This window comes from Aquarana catesbeiana, linkage group LG01 (genome assembly GCF_042186555.1).
Source record: "Aquarana catesbeiana isolate 2022-GZ linkage group LG01, ASM4218655v1, whole genome shotgun sequence".
Taxonomy (NCBI): domain Eukaryota; kingdom Metazoa; phylum Chordata; class Amphibia; order Anura; family Ranidae; genus Aquarana; species Aquarana catesbeiana.
This window is the reverse complement of record NC_133324.1, coordinates 337,216,678-337,240,435: the sequence shown is the minus strand read 5'-3', so window position 1 is coordinate 337,240,435 and position 23,758 is coordinate 337,216,678. Positions and strand designations below refer to the sequence as shown.

Here is a 23,758-nt window from a genome sequence, read left to right as displayed (position 1 = left end):
CGTTCTTACATCAGCATCCTCAGTCCGCCTTTCACATCACAGTCACTCCCCTTGATATTTCCCTTTACAATTACTGTCCTCAGCCCCATCCTAACATTACTATCCTCAGCCCCCTCCCCCCTCACATTACTGTCCTCAGTCTCCCCATTACTGTTCTGAGCCCCTCCCATTACTGTCCTCAACAACCCAAATAATGTTCTCAGCTTCCCATTACTGTCCTCAGATCCCCCCCCTATATTCTCAGTCCCCCATTTTTGTACTCAGACCCCCAAAACTGTCCTGAGTAGATCCACTACTTCCCTCAGTCCCCCCATTACTGTACTCCGACCCCCCCCATTATTTTCCTGAGCCCTCCATTACTGTCCTAAACTCCCCCCTTAACTGTCCTTATTCCCTTCTGTTACTGTCCTCGGTTCCCCCTATCACTGTCCTGAGCCTCCCATTACTGTCCACAGTCCCCCTTAACTGTCTTCAGTCCCTCCATTACAGTCCTCAGCCCCTCCAATTACTGTCCTCAGTCCCCCCCCCCCCTACTGTCTTGAGCCCGGTCCATTACTGTCCTGAATCTCCCCCTTAACTGTCCTCAGTCCCCCCATTACTGTCCTCAGTCCCCTTATTACTGTCTTGAGGTCCCCCCTTAATTGTCCTCAGTCCCCTCATTATGGCCCTCAGTGTAGTAAAGGGGGCCTAAGTCTCCCCTAATCTGTCCTCAGCCCCCCTTCACATCACCCCTCCTTCCTGTCCTGCCTAACACAGATAGGGATGAGGACGAGAGGTACAGCGGGTCCGGCTAGATGGCGGGTGCTGCAAGCTGGAGATTGGTTGCTAGGACTGCCCTGCATCCTAGCAACCATTACCTGCTTGTTAACTCAGGCAGCCCCCGCCTTCCATACAGAGCTGTCCCGCCTCTCACTGTCGGCTTTGTGAGAATGAGAATGACAGCAATGATGGCTCTGGACAGAACTACAACTAAATGGCAGGTCCGTGGCAGTCAGGATAGGACATTGACTCGGTCCAGATTTGGACCGCGGTCCACCATTCAGTGATGCCTGCCCTATTAGTTTTTTTTTTTTACTACTGACTGTGTCCCTGTTGGAGAGGTTTCACTTCCTGTACCAGAAATGTTACAAAAAGTGAGAGTAAATCTAAAAGAAAAAAGAATGGTAACCCCACTTACTCTTTTGGATGTCCCCTCATTTCGTTCCAGCGACAAGGATCACAATGGCAAATAGCCACAGTTATTTTCCTCATGGGGGACACATGCAACAAAAAACATCTGACAGAGGCTCTAACCTCCTCTGGTATATTTAAAACTAGAAACAAAAAAAATAAAAAATAACGTAGATACTGGCTTTAACACATCAGCACCCTAAGCCCAACAAACACATTTTTCTTTATGCTCAGATATTTTTTAGGTTATTTCTTTCTTTTAACAATGTAGAGTGCCAGTTTATCATCTTATTTTTGTATACATGATGATGTGATGTACATATACATTTAAATACAGACATTTCTATTAACTAAACGCAGGGAAAAAAAAAAAATTTGGTTTAGCCATTACCTGAATATTGGACTTTGTCCTCCAACTCTTGCTTTGGACCAGGCCAAGGCTGAAGGCACGGCTAGATAATCCATCCCCACATTATCTTTTCTGTTTTGAGTGAACATTGCAGTACTCTCATCATTTGCACATACAGATGAGCCTGAAGAAAAGGCTTTTCCAGGGCTTGCGGACTCCTCAGGCCTAACAGGGGCCACTGTCTGCTCTGCTGAGGTTCTTCTGGCCTTTTGTGGAATGTTGTCACCTCTCTCCAGAGAGGTTAATGTTGTTTGTTGGTTATGTTCAGTGGGCTTAGGGGAAGCTTCTGGTTCTGATGAGAGGTTATCATCCCCTAAGCTTCCTCTGCGAGAATGGGATGGAGAAGGGGAGCTGGTTTGGCGCACACCGTCATCATTTGAATTTGAATACCTTCTTTTACCACAGGGAGATGTAGGTCTTGAAACCTGGCCAGAATGGTAGGGTGTTAGTAACTCTTCACGGGATGAAGAAGGAGCACCTGAAATAGGACCAGCTGGCCAAAATTCATCATTGTGACCACCCCAAGGTTTTGGTGAGCCCCTAGGAGAGCCCAGTGGAGAAGCAAGTGTGAATCGTGAGGCCGCTTCATTAAGCTCTCTTTCAACTTCTTCACACATTTGTCCAAGAGAATCACAAGAAGAAGCCTCAGAGGAAAGAAAACTCCATGAAGAATGGCTGCTTGCTGGACTGGGGCTTAGAAATGAGTCCCTATAACAAAATGGATCTGGTGGGAGGAACAATTGGTCCCGGTGTGGTCTCTCATCCCAAATATCATTCCTATTTGACTCTTCTTGTTCTCCATCACTGTTTGAAGGTGAATCACTTGTAATGCGTATACTTGGACATTCAAGGAAACGTGATCCACCAAGAGGAATGAATCGGGATGGTTGGCTGATAAATGTCCCATTTAGATCATTATCTGAGGCACGTCTTGGAGGAGGTGAATGCATGCCTGCCCTTGTTATACAACCCATTCCATTACCTGCTCCTCCAGTGACACTACTAGAGGGTGGATTTAGAGTCAATGTGTCTGTGGTCACATCTTTGCATATTGAAGGATCATCAGATTCCAGATCTGCAGTGATAGGGCAAAAATAGAATGTTAGAGTACCGAATAACACAGAAGTGTACAGTTTATTGCTTTAAAGATGGACTAAAAATGCAAACATTTTGGTCTCAGCTTTATTCGATTCATATGGTTTTGTTGTGGCAGTTTTTTTCTTACATATTGGAAAATATTTGTAAGATATACTGTAAAGCCAACGCTTTTCTTAAGACTGGGTTATTGCACACTGCACTATGTGCATTATAACAATCTCTGCTTTTTCCTGACTAAAAACTGATAGTGCAAACCAATATAATTTGCACTATTATGCTAAGAAAATGTGCCTCAAGTTTCAGACAGTACATTTGTTTTAAGAGCAAGGGCATAACGAACTCCACCCAAAAGGGGAAGTTCAGCTTTAAGTTCTCTTCTCTCCCTCCTCTCCCATATTGGTACGTCATTTTTTGGGGGGAGGGGGGAGTCGGTATCTGTGAAAACTAGGTACCGGCTCCCACCCCAAAAAAAAAATTACTAGGTGAACCGAGCGGAAGTTCTCCTTCCCCCCTCCCTTCCAGCAGTCTTCTGGGACACATCACAGGTCCCAGAAGACTACAAGACCATTTACAAAGTGCAGACTGAACAACTGCTTTCACCTTGTGGCCTGTGGCACTGTTGGGGATATTGCTCATCACTGCCTGTCCCACTGGCCACCAGAGCATTGCTTTAAAACCCTTTTCCTCACTATCCCAGAATTGTTACAGCTATTTTACTAAGTAGCTAGTGTCACTGTTAACAGCCCCTACTAAATTCTCATGGAAAATACACTCCAATACACTCCAAATAGAGTAGACTAATGCCCTGTACACACGATCGGACTTTCCGCCAACAAAACCATGGATTTTTGTTTGAAGGTTGTTGGCTCAAACTTGTCTTGCATACGCATGGTCACACAAATGTTGGCCAACAATTCCGAACATGGGAACGCGGTGACGTACAAGACGTAAGATGAGCTGAGAAAAAGTTCAATAGCCAGCGCGGCTCCTTCTGCTTGATTCAGAGCATGCGTGAACTTTTGTGCGACGGACTTGTGTACACACGATCTGACTTTCCGACAAAGTTTTGTTGGCGGAAAATTTGAGAACCTGCTAAGAAACATTTGTTGGCAGAAAGACCGACAACAAATGTTCGATGGAGCATACACACGGTCGGACTTTCTGACAACAAGCTCACATCCAACCGTCGGAAAATCCAACCGTGTGCATAAGGCCGATCATGGATGGAGCAAACTTCTTTCCCGCAACCACGGGTTGCAGGAAAGAAATTTGCTTGATTCCCCCATCAACACTGACAGTGTTGACAGGAGAATCCCTCACACCGAGCCATTGTGTTCTCCTGGCAGGGGGCAAGGAAGCAACCCCTGCCAGGAGAACACAGTAATTTTTGATAGTGGCTATAACAGCTGCTAGCAATAATCGCATGTAATATCAGCCAGGCTGGTTGTACCCAAGTTGATCAATCGATCAACTTGGGTACACTCAACCTGTCCATTACATAGTTGTCCATACATAATTTCGGCTGGTTCAGCAGGACCGTCTATGGAACAGTCTATGGCTAGCTTAAAAGCAGTGTCCAGATAGATACTGGGGCAGGCAGTGAGAGAGAATCAGGACAATAAATATAACAGAATCCTTTCCCACTTTTTTTTTTTTTTTTTTTGTTATGGCTAGGGTACCACTTTAAATAATTTCCTTTGTCATAATTTCAGAATAAACAGAAACATTTGCAGACACCTTACACATCTTATTACTGAAACATTGGCATGTCTTATTTCCAGTCCTGAAAGCTACTATTATATGCAGCACTACAAAGGAGTCTGTGTTCTATATAAACTGTGATTTATAAACTATGATTTACAATTCTTTCACAAGTGTCCAAAAATAGTTTGTTCAGCTAAATTTCATGGAAGCATAAGAACAACATATATCTCAAGTTGACGGCAGAGGAAGTCATGCTAGCCATACACAGAGAAGATCAATCCATTCCCCCATCCATGCTAAACAGCACAGAGCGATGAATTTCCAGTGCTGGTTGCCTATATACAGTGGCGCTGCAAAACAGTGACTGCAACTGATAGGATGCAGTCACTGTTCAGCTGATAATTTTCCACCCAGCTGAGATGATTTTTAAATTGACTATTTGCTGAACTGGAGTGTGCATTCAAGGCCATCCATGTCTCAGATTATGAGCCATCTATGGCCAGCTTTAAGGACAACACTATCTAACCTGAAATTACTCTTTATTTTATAATCATTGTGTTCCTGTACCAGAATAGCAAAAAAAAAAATAGTCTTTTTTCCTTCCAACCCTGAGAAATAAGAAAAGGGGATTAGATCACACTAGACAGGAAAGTCAGTTTTTAAAAAGTTTCTATAACTGATTGGAGGGGATGCAATAAATGATGTATACATAGTACTGACAAGTGCAGGATTTAGCGCATCGTTTCCCATGAAATTGTGTGATTATTTCTTAAAGGGCCACTTATTGATTTTTTTTTTTATTTAAAACTTGAAGCTGTCCCTGGGTTTACCTGCCTTTGCCAGACTCAAATCCATTATATTGAGTATATAAAAGAATCACCTCCCTTTAAAATAACCACACTTTGTTGCTTTGCAGCCTGAAATGAAGACAGACACAGTTTTTTGTTTTATCCAGCTGTATTTACACAGTGCAACTTAAAACATAAGTCCACAACTTTATCCTGGAGATAGTTTACTTCAGTTACACTACCAGGGACTGAAATGCTCCAGGAAAGCTCTTTTCATGCTGAGCTAATCAATATATCTAATTCAAAAACTTGTGTTGGAGAGTTAATGCAAATAGTGAAATATGAACAAACATTATTCCACACAGACGGAAATTTGCGTCAATGGTTTAACACGAACCGAAAGTACGTCGACGTGTTTCCCTCCTCCTCCAGGGCGTCATTAATGTCCTTGATGACGCCCTGGAGGAGGGGCGAAACACATCAACGAACTTCTTGTTCATGTTAAACCATTGACGCAAATTTCCGTCTCAGTGGAACACACACCATTCAGCGGCGAACTCGGATAATTTTCTTTCTGATGCCTGTTTTTGCCAAAAATCCTGTAAGTTGTGCATTGAATGCTCTTGATAATTGATGCCAAACTTTATTTCACTATGAGTACTCTCTCTGTCTCCCCATCTATGGAGTGTGGTATATTCTTCCTGTCTTAAAACGTCTCCTTGCAAGATTTTACTGGAGGAACCATCCAGCATACCCCCAGATCATTTAATCAATGCCTTTTTGATCCCAGACTGCAAAGCTGAGGATCAAATAATTTTGGTGAGTGAGGACACCAAAGTGGGAGCCACTTAATTGATTCAAAAGTTTTGGAGCACTATTGCACTTTTCACTGAAGCACCTGAGCTAATCAATATGACCATAGCTGACCACTGTGTCTATATATATATATATATATATATATATATATATATATATATATATATATATATATATATATATATATATAATAAACAGTGCTCAGCATACATGAGTACATCCCAACAGATTTATCAGAAAACCTTTACTTTCCTTTCAGAATAAACATTTTCTATGGGACACTATACCACAAAATACTCCCACAAATGCGGGCCATTGATTGCAACCAAGATTTGGTAATTTGCATACACAAAAAAGTATTTTTCCTAACAAATTAATTCAAGACCATGTTGCAAAAATGATTCCACCCCAATTAAAGCCTTAGGAGCAAAGCTAAATTTTAGACAACAAAATCCTAATTAACAAAAATTCAACTACAGGTGAGTCTAATTATTCATTAAACAGGTGTCCAGCAGACTTCCATCGGGCACAAGTGCTCACTGCCGGCAGGTCGCTTCCACTGTGATTTTACACAGCGAAAGCTGATCAGTGGGTCCCGTGGAACCTGATGTCCGCCAGCACCCGCTGATCATTCTGTACACAGGCAGAACGGCAGTCTGCCTATGTAAACAAGGCAGATTGCCGTCCTGTCAGTACATAAGGCATGGATCCTGTGTTTCTGTAAAGCAGGAACACTGAACCATGCCTTCCACTAGTAAAAACACCTTTCCACTACACTGAAACATTAGCTAGGCCCACATTTAACCCTTTGATCACCCCTGATGTTAACCCCTTCACTGCCAGTGTTATTAGTACAGTGACAGTGCATATTTTTAGCACTGATCACTGTATTAGTGTCACTGGTTCCCAAAAAAGTTTCAATTAGTGTCCAATCCTCAATATCGCATTCCTGCTATAAGTCACTGATCACCGCCATTACTAGTAAAATAAAAAATAAATACAAATATCCCATAGTTTGACGCTATAACTTTTTGGGCGAACCAATCAACATACGCTTATTGGGATTTTTTTTTTTACCGAATTTATGTAGTAGAATACATATTGGCCTAAATTTATGAAAAAATTTGTTTTTTTCATTTTTTTTTTTTTTAATTGGATGTGTTTTAGAGCAGAAAGCAAAAAAAATACTGTTCTTTGTTTATAGCGCAAAAAATAAAAAATGTACGGGTGATCAAATACCACCAAAAGAAAGTTCTATTTGTGGGTCACATGACCGCACAATTGTCAGTTAAAGTAACGCAGTGTCGTATCGCAAAAAATGGCCTGGCCAGAAGGGGAGTAAATCTTCCGGAGGGCGAGTGGTTATAAAAGAGTGTTACTTAAAGAAAACCCCTTCCCATTTCATACTGTTAGCAATGGCACCACATAGAAGAGAAATATCACAAGGCCTGAGAAAAAAAACACAAGAAAGATGAAGGCTACAAGAAGATCAGCAAAGCTTTACTTACCAGTCAGAATACTGTAGCAAAAGTGATACAACAATTTAATAAAGATGGAACTGCAACCATCTTACAAAAACATCCAGCCATGGAAATTAACACCTCGACAGGAGCATCTTCTGATGAGACGGGTTGAAGGAAATCGCCATGCAAGTTCACTGCAGTTAGTTAAAAAAGCAGAAAACCAAACTGGGGTGATTGTTTCCCATGACACAATACGGCGTACACTACCAAGGAATGGCATGCATGGGTGTTGTCCACGAAGGAAGCCCCTCCTGAAACCCATGCACAAAAAAGCCTGCCTAGAATTTGCCAGGGCCCATGCTGAAAAAGAAGACTACTGGGACTCTGTACTCTGGAGTGATGAGACCTAGATAGATGTTTTTGGAACTGATGGCTTCAAAACTGTATGGCGATGCAAAGGTGAGGATTACAAAGAAACGTGCATAGTGCCTACAGTGAAACATGGTGGTGGCAGTGTCCTTCTGTGGGACTCCATAAGGGTTACCAGTGTGAGGGAGCTACATTTCATTGATGGCATCATGAATTCAGATTTACTGCTCTATATTGAAAGAGAAGATGCTACTATCACTCTTGATGGTCCTGCACTTTAATCGCCCTGAACTTTTCCAACATGACAATGATCCAAAACACACATCTAAAGGCCACTGTTGCACTTTGAGGGTGAAAGTGATTCAGTGACCAAGTATGTCTCCTGATCTGAACCCAGTCGAATACCTATGGGGAATTCTGAGGAGACAAGTTGAGCATCACCCTCCATCCAGCATCCAGGCTCTAAAAGAGGTAATTATTGAAGAATACAAAATGATAGATCTTGCAATATGTCACCAACTTGTTCATTCCATGCCTAAAAGACTTGGCGCTGTCCTTACAAAATATGAAGGTCATACAAAATACTAGATGTAGTAGTTTTTGTTGTGGGGTGTATTCATTTTTGCAATTTCAACTAATTTGAGTAAAACTTAATTAAAATATTACTTTTAACAAGTGGTGTACTCATTTATGCTGTGCACTGTACAAACCAATGAGCTTCTAACCCCAGCTTGTTCAATTAAGCTTGGGTAATAAAACCTGGCAGCTCATTGGTTTCTATGCAGAAGTGAGCCTGATTTTGCACTTTCCAGCTTTAGTAAATAAACCCCATTGTGTACTTAAAAGTGGGGTATGCCTGTATACTGTATATATACTGTATACATTGGACTTTATTATTGTAAGTGTATGCCTGGGCAGAATAAAAAAACAAAACAAAACAACAAAACAAAACACATATTCAGTGTATCTATGCAGTACATGCAAATGTCTACATGTTTTATCCCTTTAAGCTGCTGCAAGTACAGGAAAATAGCTGTTGATCTGCCAGAAATCCAGTGAGCTCCTAACTTCCTATTGGAGCTAACAACATTGTTTCTGCTTCACTGAAGTCCCAAGCAGTATTGTCAGCCCTGACCAGTTATCTTCTCCTGGGCTACATAAAAATTCCCCCACTCCTCCTTTCAGTAAAATAAGGGTGAGGTGCAGTGGCATATGCTGCTTGTGTGCAGGGTACAAAGGCCCTAAGGGGGATGAGGCCCACTGTGCACTGACTCGGTGCATACATTAATGCCATCTTGACTGTTGAGCTGCAGTCGTGCCTGTCACATGCAGCTGCAGCAGCTCAATCCACTTTTGGCCAGGAACCGCTCAGCCTGGGTTTAGTGCTTGCACTCCGGATCCCTCTCAGGCCATATAATTGAACAGTGTGACCTAGGGAATAGGAGAAAGCTGCAATGTTATTGGTGGAACTGCAGCTGGGGCCCTGCCCCCAGACTACCTGTAGTAATTCTGTAGTGCCAGTCCTAACTACCAACTGTCTCTTCTGTACTGTCTGTGACATCAACTGCCAATAGGGTTGCCACCTTTTCTTCAAGTAAACCCGAACATTTTAGCGGCGCCCAGCAATTATTTTTTTTTTAGTATATACTATGCAGTACATATATTTTGTGATTAAATAACATTTATAATCATATGAAGTTAATCACAAGAGTCCCCTCTTACATCAGAGTCCACAGAGTTCCCCTTTTAAACCTGAATCCGCAGAGTTCCCCTTTTACATCTGAACTTGCAGAGTTTCCTTACACTGTAATGAGGGACTCTGCAGACTGATGTAAGGAAAAACTCTGACCTAAGGGATGCTCTGGGAACCCTGATTTAAGGGGGAACACTGAGAACAGATTACACGCGTGGCTTAGACAGCTGCAGACAGTAACCCTGCTGGGAAGCCAGAGTCCAGTCTGAATAATGTGTCCGGGTTTCAGGTAGTCATCCCGGACAGGTGGCAACCCTAACTGCCAACCTCTGTGCTGCCTTTCTCCACCATCAACTGCCCCTCTGTACTGCCTGTCCCCAACAACTGACCACCTCTGTACTACCTGTATCCACCATCAACTGCCGCCTCTGTACAGCCTGTCTGTAACATCAACTGTCCTACTCTATACTGACGGTCTCCAAAATCAACTGCCACCTCTGTACTGCCAGTTCCCACCATCATCTGCCCCCTTCTGTACTGCCAGTTCCCACTATCAACTGTCCCCTCACTTTGTATTGCTTTTTTCCTCCCACTGACACAGATGCAGGGGCATTTATCCCTTCCAGTGATACCACTGATGCAGGGGCATTTTATCCTTCCAATGACACTGATACCGATGCACAGACATAGTTTCCTTATACTGATGCTGGGCCATTTCTCACTTCACCGCTGTTTGCAGAATTTTATGGGTACAAGGACTGCAGCATGAGTGTTCAGTGTTTGCAGCAAATAGTCACAAGTTCTGTTTAATCTTCCTCCTTTAGGCTGCTTTCACTGTTATGATTAATCTTGTCATACCCATCATTCAAACTTGTTTCTATTTCCTATCAGATAGTGCCTCTGGTCTTTCAATATCCTAGTCATGCTTATATTTTGTCAAATGGTTTTGAGTTTTTACTGTGACACCAGAGAAATTAGCCTTATGGGTATTGATAACATTGACATATTGCTTATTTATTAAAATGAGCCTGGACACAGGATGGGGAAGGGGGCCCAACTTATCTTGCGCACAGGCCCACTACATTCAGAAAACAATAGTCCCACAAGAAATAACTCAGGCAGGGCTGATACCACTGCTTAGGATTTCATTGCATTAGAAGCACTGTGTTGCCAGATGAAAAAGGTAGCTGGGAAATCATTGAATTTATAGAAGGAAGGATCAAAAGACAAATCATGGGAAATGTGCAGACTAGTACTGAATGTTGTTTTGTCCAGGCAGAAACTTTAATTCTATTGGTATATTCGTCTGTTTACAAACAGGTAAATCGAGGAATAAAATTAACCTTTTAATTGTATTTAATTGGCCGGACATACAAATCTAAAGGGTTTTTGTAAAACCAATTAAATAATAAATTTATTTACTGTCTATTTTCCTGTGTTGACCAGAGTGACCATATATTGAGGCTGGGTTCACACTGACAACGGATGCGGCTGACGGCAGGAGTCCAGTGTATTCCTGTCCTCCATTTCAGGGAACGAATCGGGCTCGAATTTTTGCCTGAATTCAGACCTGAAAAGGAGCCAAAGACGCACAGGTCCTCTGTGCGATTCGCTTCGCAGCCACACCGGAGATGTGTGCACCAGCTCCATTGAGAGCCGATCAATCTCCTGTTATACGAATTGGATGCAAGAAACCCACATCCAATTTGCATAATTGTGAACCCGGCCTAAAAGAGTAGCTCTCATATGGCAGAGTTTAGTCTGAGACCATTTTTTTTTTCTTTCTAAAATCATGCTAATGTTGCAGAAAAAAAAATCAGAAGTGAAAATCGCCAGCTTTGACACCATTTACTTCCACATTGTGGAAATTATTTTTATACAGGTGGAGAAATAACTGGAAACCTGTATACTTCTTTAAATCTCAAGAATAAAGCTTATGAAATTTGATTTCAATGTGTACATCGATACTAAAAAGATGTGGGTGTGTGGATGAGAAACACGTTTTGGCTTTGTGATCTGGGGATGTGGTTTGATGGATGATAAGCCATTAATTACAACCTGTAACATGTTACATGAGTGATTCAAAATGTGGCTTTTAACTTACAAAAATATAGTGCTTTATGAATTACTCAAAAAAACCTTTAGATATTCTGGGTATTAACTGTCAGCATCAACAAATCTATTATTTTTTTTCTGGCAAGTCTGCCCACACCACACTTCAAATGCCGAGAAGCATCTATTGTTGATGAAATCATTATTTCTGTTAGAAAGACTCAGCTATGAAATTGAGATTGGCAGAAAAGCGGGAAGTCATACACTGATTATGTCAGATCACATCCAAGTTTATTAAAGATGGAAAGAGCATGCTGCAGCCCTGCCTAGGACCACTTCTCTATCAATAGAGAGGGACAATCCTAGGCAGGGATGCATTGCTTTCCTGCTGACTTCAGTAGGCATGGTTGGGCTCCATTTGGTCCGCACCCAGAGTTCCAAGGACAAGAGCTTTCTCCACATGTCTACTATGAAATTGATATTGTTAGTAACTAGGCTTGGAAAGTGTAGTAAGAAGTCAGTAAGCTCCTTAGTGATCCAATACTTTAGACTAGCCTTTCTCAACCAGGGTTCCATGGAACCCTAAGGTTCCTCCAGAGGTTGCTAAGGGTTCCTTGTGCAGAGAACAATTTCTGTCTCTTAAATATAGTGCCTTGAAAAAGCATTCATACCTCTTGAAAATGTCCAAATTTTTTTCATGTTACAACCAAAAACGTAAATGGATTTTATAGGGGTTTTTTGAGATAGACCAACACAAAGTGGCACATAATTGTGAAGTGGAAGGAAAATTATAAATGGTTTTCAAAATTTTTTACAAATAAATATCTGAAAAAAGTGTGGTGTGCATTTGTATTCAGCCCCCCTGAGTCAATACTTTGTAGAACCACCTTTCACTGCATTTACAGCTGCAAGTCTTTTTGGGTATGTCTCTACGAGCTTTGCACAGCTAGAGAGTGAACATTTTGCCCATTCTTCTTTTCAAAATAGTTCAAACTCTGTCAGATTGGATGGAGAGCATCTGAACAGCAATTTTAAAGTCTTGCCACAGGTTCACAATTGGATTTAGTTCTGGACTTTAACCTCCCTGGCGGTATGATTATTTCGGATTTTAGGTGCTGAAAGCGGTACAATTATTTTGCATGGAAATTTGGCGTTTTATATTGTAGGTCTGTAATTCTTAACAATAACACACTTAAATCTGTCCAAACGAGTCTAGTAGATATCCCGGGTATGATAAAGTTTGAAACACAAAAACATAAATTATAATATAATAAAAAAAATAAATAAATAAATAAAAAAATAAATAAAAATAAATAGTAATAAAATACATTTCCACACGATTCACTATCGCTCAATTCTGCAAGTGTTCTAATTTACTATCGCTGTTTTCTAGCTGGTCTAAAGCCATTTTTGACGTAAAGGGACACTTTTTGGTTGCTATGGACAATCTCAGGTTTCCAGGCAGAAAGAACAGTATATGCAATATAAAACTGCATGCAGGGCATGGGCCAGAGCACTGGGGACCAATGGGATGTGAAATGATTTCATACAGTACTGTAATCTGTAAGATTACAGTACTGTATGTGTTATGCTTTTTACATTTTTTGAATTTGCCGCCAGGCTCCGCCCCCGTGCGTCGCGACGCTCGCAGGGAACGGAGCCTGGCACAGAGAGGCTTCGGAACAGGACACAGCCCGCGGACACTGCGGGGGACATCGCAGGATCCTGGGGACAAGGTAAGTAAGGAGGCACCAGGATCCTGCGATGCAATCCCGAGTGTGGCTCGGGGTTACCACTAATGGTCCTGAATTTTAACCCCGAGCCACACTCGGGAAAACCGCCAGGGAGGTTAACTGGGCCAATCTAACACATTATTATGCTTTGATCTAAACCATTCCATTGTAGCTCTGGCTGTATGTTTAGGGTTGTTGTCCTGCTGGAAGGTGAACCTCCGTCTCAAGTCTTTTTCAGACTCTAACAGGTTTTCTTCTAAGCTTGCCCTGTATTTTGCTCCATCCATGTTCCCATCAACTCTGAACAGCTTCCCTGTCCCCACTGAAGAAAAGCACCCCCACAACATAATGCTGCCACCACCATGTTTTGCGGTGGGGATGGTGTGTTCAGGGTGATGTGCAGTTATAGGTTTCTGCCACACATAGCGTTTTGCTTTTAGGCCAAAAAGTTCAATTTTGGTCTGATTTGATCAGAGCACCTTCTTCCACATGTTTGCTGTGTCCCCCACATGGCTTCCTGCAAACTGCAAACAGGACTTCCTTTGACTTTCTTTCAACAATGGCTTTCTTCTTCTCACTCTTCCATAAAGGCCAGATTTGTGGAGTGCACAACTATTAGTTGTCCTGTGGACAGATTCTCCCACCTGAACTTTGGATCTCTGTACCTCCTCCACAGTTACCATGGGCCTCTTGACTGCTTCTCTGAATAATGCTCTCCTTCCCCGGCCTGTCAGTTTAGGTGGATGGCCATGTCTTAGTAGGTTTACAGTTGTGCCATACTCTTTCCATTTTTGGATGATGGATTGAACATTGCTCTGTGAGATGTTCAAAGCTTGGGATTTTTTTTAATAACCTAACCCCCTGCTTTAAACTTCTCCACAACTTTATCCTTGACCTTTCTGGTGTGTTCCTTGGCCTCCATGATGCTGTGGGCTTCACAGAACAGCTGTATTTATACTGAGATCAAATTACACACAGGTGGACTCTCTAATAATTATTAGGTGACTTCTGAAGGCAATTGATTCCGCTATTTTTTAGTGAGGGGTATCAGAGTAAAAGGGACTGACTACAAATGCACATCAAACTTTTCAGATATTTGTAAAACATTTTGAAAACCATTTAACATTTTCCTTCCACTTCACAATTATGTGCCACTTTGTGACTGAGCAGCCTTTCTCAGTCTTTTTAACACGGAGGAACCCTTGAAGTAACATTCCGGTCTGAGGGAACCTCTACCAATCATTACTTTATCTATATCTCATGCTCCCCCCTTACAGATAGCTAAAAATATCAATGCTATCAGTAGTTACTTATAGTGCCTTGAAAAAGTATTCATGAAATTTTCCACATTTTGTCATTTTACAACCAAAACCGTAAATGTATTTAATTGGGATTTTATGTGATAGACCAACACAAAGTGGCACATAATTGTGTATGGGGCTTTGGGCTATAACATTAATCATTTGGGTCAGTGAGTCATTCACGTTTTTGTTTAAATTTCACCTTAGGGTAGTGATCTCTGTGGTAAAGAGACATGTGGAACCAAGAGGGGAAACCAAAGAAGGCAAGCGTGCCACCTGACCATTGATGTGACATATCAGCATCCTCCTATCTTCTGCTCTCCCTCCTGCAGGCCTGACAATGAAAGGGACCAGTTAGCAGGGACGCAAACTGTGGCAGGGCTGCAGGAATGCCAGGGAGTAGGCAGCATGGAAAAAGAGGTAGAAAGAATGAGACAGGAAGTATAGATCACAAACTTTGGACTCATGAGTAAAGATTTATTAAAACGACCAGTGTGAGCCAAAAAGGGGCAAATTTTGTCTATCTACAAAAGTAGTTTGGTTGGAAGGTGCAGAATTGATAAAGACTCATATTAAGGGAAGAGACAGCTTTTCTTGGAGGAAAAAGTGTGGTTAGCAGGAAGACTGTTTCAGAATACAGGTATTTAGAAAGAATGTCCTGCAATGAACACTATATAGACCCTGTCTAGTGAGTAGTCATATCAATTGGAAACCCTTTTTTAGAAATCTTATTCAGTTACTACAGCACTAAAGAAGAAGAGACTGTTCTCAAAGAATGCTCACTTCAATCATTCAATCACATGGCAGTAAATTTTTTTCTTTTTTTTTAATTTCTCTGGTGCATGACTGAATTATAATAAATGTGGTCGCACCTTATTTACTAAGCTACATGAAACTTTGTTTTTCTAATTTTATAATGACTATGATGTTTGAGTAAATCTGTCCCACTTTGTCCATTTAAAGATGATACATAAAAGTAAGCTCATTGGTTAGTTAATACTTTAGAGACCCACTAACATTCTACTACAAGGGTGTATTTACTAAAACTGAAAAGTGCAAAATCTGGTGCAGCTCTGCATAGAAACCAATCAGCTTCTCTAGGGCCCTCTGCTCTGATTCAAGTTACATAGTAGGTGAGATTGAAAAAGACACAAGTCCATCAAGTCCAACTTACGTGTGTGATTATATGTCAGTATTACATTGTATATTCCTTGATGTTGTGGTCATTCAGGTGCTTATGGAATAGTTTTTTGAAACTATTGATGCCCCCCACTGAAACCACTGCCTTGCCGCTCCTACATTAAAGAACCCTCTAATTGGTTTAAGTTTAAACCTCTTTTCTTCTAATTTTAATGAGTGGCCACGTGCCTTTTTGAACTCCCTTCCGCAAAAAAGTTTTATCCCTATTGTGGAGTCACCAGTAAGGTATTTGCAAATTGAAATCATATACCCTCTCAATCGTCTCTTCTCCAGAGAGAATAAATTCAGTGCTCGCAACCTTTCTTCATAACCAATATCCTCCAGACCCTTTATTAGCTTTGTTGCCCTTCTTTGTACTCGCTCCATTTCCAGTACATCCTTCCTGAGGACTGGTGCCCAGAACTTGACAGCAAAATCCAGGTGAAGCTAGACCAAAGTCTTGTAGAGTGGGAGAATTATCTCTTTATCCCTGGAGTTAATCCCCTTCTTAATGCATGGCAATACTCTATTTATTTTGTTAGCAGCAGCTTGGCATTGCATGCCATTTCTGAGCCTATCATCTACTAGGACCCCCCAGGTCCTTTTCCATCCTGGATATCCCCCAGAAGTAGATTGCATTCATATTTTTGCCACCCAAATGCATTATTTTACATCTTTCTAAACCTCATTTGCCATGTAGTTGCCCATCCCATTAAGTTGTTCACATCTTCTTGCAAGGTTTCCACATCCTGCAGAGAAGTTATTGCCCTGCTTAGCTTAGTGTTGTCCCTAAATACAGAGATTGAACTGTTTACCCCATCCTCCAGGTTGTATATGAACAAATTAAACAGGATTGGTCCAAGCACAGAACCCTGGGGGACCCCACTTCCCTATTTATCACCACCCCCCTTTCAATCCATGTACTCACCCTATGGTCCATGCCAATGGACCTTACTTTGTACAGTAAACGTTTATGGGGACCTGTGTCAAATGCTTTTGCAAAATCCAGATACACCACGTCTACGGGCTTTTCTTTATCTAGATGGCAGCTCCCCTCCTCATAGAAGGTTAATAGATCGGTTTGGCAAGAACGATTCTTCATGAATCCATGCTGATTACTGTTAATGATACTGTTTTTATAACTGAAATCCTGTATATAGTTCCTTATCCCCTCCAAGAGCTTGCATACGATTGATGTTAGGCTAATTGGTCTGTAATTCCCAGAGATGTATTTTGGCCCTTTTTTAAATATTGGTGCTACATTTGCTTTTCTCCAATCAGCTGGTACCTTTCCAGTCATTCCAGTCAGTAGACTGTCAGTAAAAATTAGGAACAATGGTCTGTCAATTACTTGACCGAGTTCCCTAGTGGCTGTCTCTTGGGAGGAGTGGACATTCCAAGGTAGGCTGCATTTGCATTCAGAGCACTCTAGGTAATACCCACATGTGATGCTGAGCCTCCTTAAAAGGTTAATGCCACTTTCGTGGGAAAAAAAAATAGCAAATATAGAAAAAATAATATAGCATGTACAATTGCGATACAAGCCATATAGTAGTTGAATATTATTAAACATTAGCTTTCCTTTTCAATATGCAGCACTGTAATTTTCTATAAATGCAATGCATCATGGCTACATGGAACTACCACTCCCCAGAAACATAATTTCCTGCTTGTGTGATTGGCTCACCAGTTTTCCCAGAAGTCTACCTAAGATACAAGTCAGATTTCAGGCATCCCCTGCAACAAAAATGTCATTTTTGGTGAGATATTTCCAATAAGAACACGTCTAAAGGGCTGCAGGCCCAGCAGCTTTCCTCATTAGTGCCCTGCAGCTGCCACAGCTGACTGATAATTATGAAATCACTTCCATTAGACCCACTCAGCCCAGACCAACACATGGATTTCTTCAGAATAACAAAAAGGTAGGAATCTGCATCAAAGGTTGTTATAGTCCTTGCAATGTACATAGATCACCCAGGGGGGAATTTTTTTCTCAGCAAAAGTGGAATTACGCTTTAATTGAGATGTAGCACCCTGATGTTTAGGCAGGGTTGTTTATAAATTTATTTGCTAAATGATAGTTACCTTGGCCAAATGTTAGGAGGTCAATTGATTTCACCCTAATTCTGGATTTGCTGTACTTTTCTCTTCTGTCACTAGATGGCTGGGTATCTGGTGACATTAGATAAGACAAGGGCATTGCAAGGACAGATTATGAATGAATGGGGTATCTCAGCCAATGGGCAGGGATTTTCTTGAGTCCCTTGGCCTGCTGGGAGAGCCTATTTATTTGGGTGGAGTCAGGTGATCGGGGTTCTGAGCCACCTGGACGGCCGTCTAGGTGGATGTGTGTTGTGTTGCCCAGGGCTGCTAGGCCAGAAACCTAAGGCTTATCCCGGCATCTGGCTGCTAGGCTATCTGAGGGCCTATCCAGAAGTAGTGTAGTGTTGGGACTGTTGTCTTGTAGTCCAACCAGAAGTAACAGTTCCGTTGGCCAGGGAACCAGTCGTGGTCGGCGGTAGAGGGGAAGCTGTCGCCACCAAGAGACCATCCACCTTGTTACCAGAGACCACTGAGTAAAGCTGAGGCCAACCGGGGACGGTGAAAAAGTGGGAAAGCATCAGCAAGTGCCAAGTCAGGGACTCAGCAGGACAGCAGAGGTGATGCTTGTGGAGTGCCAAGCCAGGGACCTAACATGTCAGCCGGGGTGAAGCTTGAGGAGTATCTGAGTACCAAGCCAGGGACCCAGCAGTGAAGCGGGGGTGACGCTTAAGGAAGATACTGAGTGCTAGCTAGATTGGAAGAGCTCAGGGGATCCAGTGGCAGTAGATCAGGAAGTCTAGTGAAAGACTGAGATCTCGGCGGAGTGGAGTTCTACAATAGGAGACTAGAAGAAGTGGAAGAGTTCATTGCAACCTTTGTTAGAAACTGTTACAAGACTGTTGCCATAGGAGTCTGAGTCCGAGTCTGCCAATTAACTTTGCGTCTACTTAAGGGTGTCCTGGCCCCAACACTTACTCTCCCAGTTCTGTTTAGGAGACAATAAATCTCTTTGCATTCAAGAAGTGTCTGGTGTCCATCAATCCACCTTGCAGTACACCCACCATGCCACATAACACACTATACACAGAAGGATGTCAGCTGTCCCTGATTCTGGAGGTCACCAATGGGCCGAGAGAGGCCCGGGACTTTGCTACAGAAAGAACTGAAATTGAATGAATAAAATGGGCAGGCCGAGGACAGTTTGGCTGGAGAGGAAAGTCCTAGATTATGCTGGATATTCTTCAGCCAAAAATGAGGACAGCTCTATCTGACCTACTGCAGCTTCTAATGCACATTTGGAGAAGCTCAAAGTGTGCACTGAAATCAGAATAACCAATTTAATTACTGGAGAAGAGCCTGTACAACTGTGCAAGACATTAAGGCTGTCATGCAACCCTTCTTTTAAGTTTTCATATGTGTATAGCCCTGACTGTTGAGCCCTTTAAACCACACAGCCCAGGCATTCCTGCAGCCCTGCCGCAGCTTGTGTCCCTGCTAACTGGTCCATTTGATTGTCAGGCCTGCAGGAGTGAGCAGAAGAAAGGAAGATGCTTATATGCCATATCAATGGTCAGGTGGCACTCTTGGCTTCTTTGGTTTCCCTCTTGGTTTCATGTCTTTTTTTTTTTTTTACAAATTACGTTCTTTATTGAAAAATTGTTCATAAGTACAGGATAATAAATTTGTGGTACAGATATCAGATGAGTACAATATAATACGGATAACAAAAGCACCAAGGCCTTCCATTTTTTAAGCAGTAAGATGGATATGAAACGGATATACTCATACACATAATCATGCTTGGTTCGCTACAATAAGCACGGTTGTTACAATCTACGAGCAGTATTAACTCTTTATCCCTATTTTAGTCAGGTAGAATTTCATCTAGTTCATCACAGGTGGAAGCCTCATTTAACCAAGTATCCCAGATCTTTCCATACTTTGTGGGGCATCCTCTATGAGCATAAATTTCTTTTTTATATGGTAGAACAGCATTAACTTCTGCAACCCATTCCCTAATATTGGGCGGTGTCGCTCTAAGCCATTTCCTTGCAATGAGCATTCTGGCAATAAACAATGTTTCTTGTAAAAATATGTGATGAAATTTGTCTGATTCGGGATTTGGGAACACCCCCAATAAACATTGTTTCGGGCATAGTGTTAGAGGGGAGCCAATTTTGTCATGAATAAGTTTAACTATTTGGGACCAATAATCCTGTATCACTGGACATAGCCAAAGAATGTTCCCTGAGATCTTGCACATCTAGGGCAGAGTGGGCTGTAATAACTTCTAAATTTGGCTAACCGCAGGGGGCTCAGGTAGGACCTGTGCAGAATAAACAGTTGTGTAAGGCGGTCTGAAGACTTATGAGAGACTTTTTTGCAGGCGTCTAGGACTTCTTCCCATTCCTCCTCCTCCTCCATATCGCCCACGTCCCCAACCCAGCGATCTTTCAGTTTATAGGCAATTGCCACCGCAGTAGGGTGTAGTAGGCAAGAGTAGAATATGGAAATTAGCTTTTGGTGTTCGGGGCCATTGATCACAGCTAGGATATCCAATTGCTCCAAGTTTGGTGGGGATTCTCGCAATTGGGCTTGGAGAGCATGGCGGAGCTGGAGGTATCGGAAATGCATAGAATTGGCAAGGCCAAACTGGTCTTTCAGTTGTTGGAATGATTTGAAGATGTCTCCATTATACATGTCTGCTAAGTATACCACCCCATTAGCAATCCATAGATCATAATCCGGTAGATGTAATAGCTCAGATAGGCCTGGATTATTCCACAATGATGACTGACTGTGTGTAGGGGGGAGTTTAAGTTTGCGTCTGACTACAGCCCATATTTTGCAATAATTGTGTAACAGGCCTTTTGCGATTGTCGAGGCTGCCATGTTCTCTAGCGTCTCTAAGAATGAGTTGAAAGGGGTGGGTGTGTATTCGCGTGGCTTGGGAGCTTATTAACGCCATGAACCGTTCTTTGTCTCCTTTATCTAGGTGAAAAAAAATGGGGCAGTTGTGCCGCTAGATAGTACAAACTAAAGTCTGGCAGTGCTGTACCCCCTAAATCAGTGGGGTTTTTCAGCACCTGCCAGGACACTTTGTGTCGTGTTTTGCCCCACACAAATGTGTTCAGAATAGCTTCTAGAGATTTAAATAATCTCAGGGGTATATAGACAGGTGCGTGCCAGAATACATATAAAAATTTGGGTAGTAGAATCATTTTTGTCAGATTTACTCGTCCCATAACTCCCAATGGAAGTCTGGACCACAACTGTGTTTTATTCTTTAAATACTTTGAACAACGGCTCTAAGTTTAGCCTAATAAAATCCTCCGGAGAATGTGTAATTTTTATGCCTAAGTATTTGATTTCACCGACACGTATTAAAGGGGAAGAAGCCTGCGTCTCTGATGGGGCCCCAATATCAACAGAGAGCATCTGAGACTTCTTCCAATTGATTCTCAAACCAGAGCAGTTCCTAAACTGTTTTATAATTTCAAGGGCCATAAGCAGAGAATGTCCTGGATCTTCTAGGTATAGGAGCATATCGTCCGCATATAAGCTGATTTTCTCGACCAGTTGACCCCGACTTAAACCCTTAACCCCTGGATGTTCTCGGAGTGATGTTGCCAGGGGCTCTACCGCCAGGGAGTAGAGTAAAGGGGAGAGGGGACAGCCTTGTCGTGTGCCCCTGGCCAGTGAGAAGGTCTTTGAGGTTTTGCCGTTAACCAAGATCCTGGCACTAGGGGTCTGGTAGAGAAGCTGAATCCATCTAATGTATTTGGGCCCAAAACCGAACCTGACCAGACACTCCCAGAGGTAGTCCCATTCGACAGAGTTGAACGCTTTAGCAGCATCCAGTGACACCACAACTCTGGAACCTGTCCGGTCATGCCCGGCCTGTAAGTTCATGTACAGCCTGCGTAGATTAAACGCTGTGTTTTTTTTCCCGGCATGAATCCAGTTTGATCAGGGTGTATAAGGTTCAGAATCACCTTATTCAATCGTAGTGCCAGGACCTTGGCCAATATTTTTATGTCCAATTGCAGTAGGGAGATGGGACGATAGGATTCGGGGAGTGTTGGGTCCTTGCCTGGTTTGAGTATGAGTACAATGAATGCCTCGCTCATTGATTTTGGGAGGGAGCCAGATTTGAATATATGAGTAAAAAGCGCATGGAGCTTGGGAGTTAAAGTCTCACTATAGGCAGTATAAAACTCCAGGGGGAGACCATCTGACCCGGGGGCTTTTGAGGAGGCGAGATGTGACATTGCTTCCGCAATGTCATCCCTGGTGATAGGCGCCTCCAGCATTTCTACTTGGGTGTGTGTCAATTGTGTGAAGGTTATGTTGGAGAGAAAATCCGCTATCTCTTGCCTGGACTTATTAGTGGTGGACGAGTATAGGGAAACGTAAAAGGAGCGAAACACATCAGCCACTTTATCAGGGTCTTGTATCAAAGCCCCCGTATTATCTTGCAGAGCAACTACAGTGGGCGGTTTGTGTTCCATATGAGCCAGGTAGGCCAGCAGGCGTCCCGCACGCTCCCCACACTCGTACACTTTTTGTTTGATGTAAAATATTTTTCTTTCTGCTCTTTCAAAATGAAGTCCAATCACTATGCGCGCTTGTAATTTTACCTGGTTCGCTGTTTCAATGGAGGGGTGATCAGAGAAGGCTTTTTCTACCTCTGCCATTGTCAATTCTGCCTGTTGGATAACATCATTGGACGTATGTTTATATCTTGCTATTCTGTGTGATAATAACATGCGGGCATGAGTTTTAAACATGTCCCATACAATGTCAAAAGGGGCTGAATCTATATTTGTGCGAAAGAAGAACTCCCACTCCTCCCCCAGGCCGTCCAAGCCAGGGACTACCGAGAGCCAGAAGGGGTTAAGCCTCCATGCATATGAAGGAGGGAGAGCTCAACTCAAGTTCCACGCAGCAGGGGGCATGATCCGAGAGGATACGGGGGGATAGACCTGCTCCTTTGAGGCTCGGTGCCAGTGAGTGAGATATCAGGATTAGGTTAATGGTGTTGTGTCGCAGAAAAACATGTAAATGCTTTTACCGAGGGGTGACAAGCCCTCCAAGTATCTATCAGACCTATCTCATTCACTAGCTTCCCAAATCTTGTAGGAGAGGGCGTGCTGTCAGTCAGGGGTGTCAGGGAAATTCGGTCTAAGTTATTGTCCAGTACTGCATTGAAATCCCCCATCCACATAGCTGGAATTGTGGGATACTGTGCCATAAACGCCAGCCCCTCCTTGATAACACTAAACTGAAATGGAGGGGGTATGTATATTGCCAGTATAAGTACTTCTAGGCCGTTCAGTCTGCAGTGCATAAACAGGAACTTGCCCTGAGGGTCAGATCTCAGTGTCAGCACAACAAACGGTGTTGTTTTGGCCACTAAGATCGCTATACCTCTAGAGTAGGCTGAGTATGGGGCTTGGTAAACCCACCCCAACCATGGTTTTTTAAGCGATAGCATTAATTGACCAGTTAGATGGGTTTCTACTAATACCATAATATGTGCATGTTGTGCTTTAAGATACGTCATAACTGCATTTCTCTTAGGTTTAGCTCTAAGGCCACGGACATTCCATGTTACACATTTTAGGGATGACATAGCATTAAAAACAGTATGGGTGCATATCTCCCATCTCGCGCCAGCTTGTTCTGAAATCGAAGCAGGCTCATGCAGCAGAGCTGGGAGATAGTAGCTGAGCAATCTGAGTGCATACGCGCCAATCTTGCCCATGTGTGTCTACAGCCATTTGCATTATCTGTATACCACTTTAGATGTTTATACATCATATATGAAGTAATAAGAACGATTAACTTATAGCTAAACACAAAATAACCTTGAACAAACACGCCGGCCTGGCTGGGTACGTCACACCCCCAGCATGTATGTACCCGGGGAATGTGCTC

General features: G+C 42.6%; 1 protein-coding gene across 1 annotated transcript in view; it reads right to left on the bottom strand.

The window, feature by feature from the left end:
• NFATC4 (nuclear factor of activated T cells 4) overlaps nucleotides 1–23,758 on the bottom strand; it is a 144,983-nt gene that overhangs the window by 58,086 nt on the left and 63,139 nt on the right. The window contains exon 2 of the mRNA XM_073631813.1: nucleotides 1,562–2,654. Within this exon, the coding sequence (XP_073487914.1) occupies nucleotides 1,562–2,654 (1,093 nt within the window). The remainder of the gene's footprint in view (nucleotides 1–1,561; nucleotides 2,655–23,758) is intronic.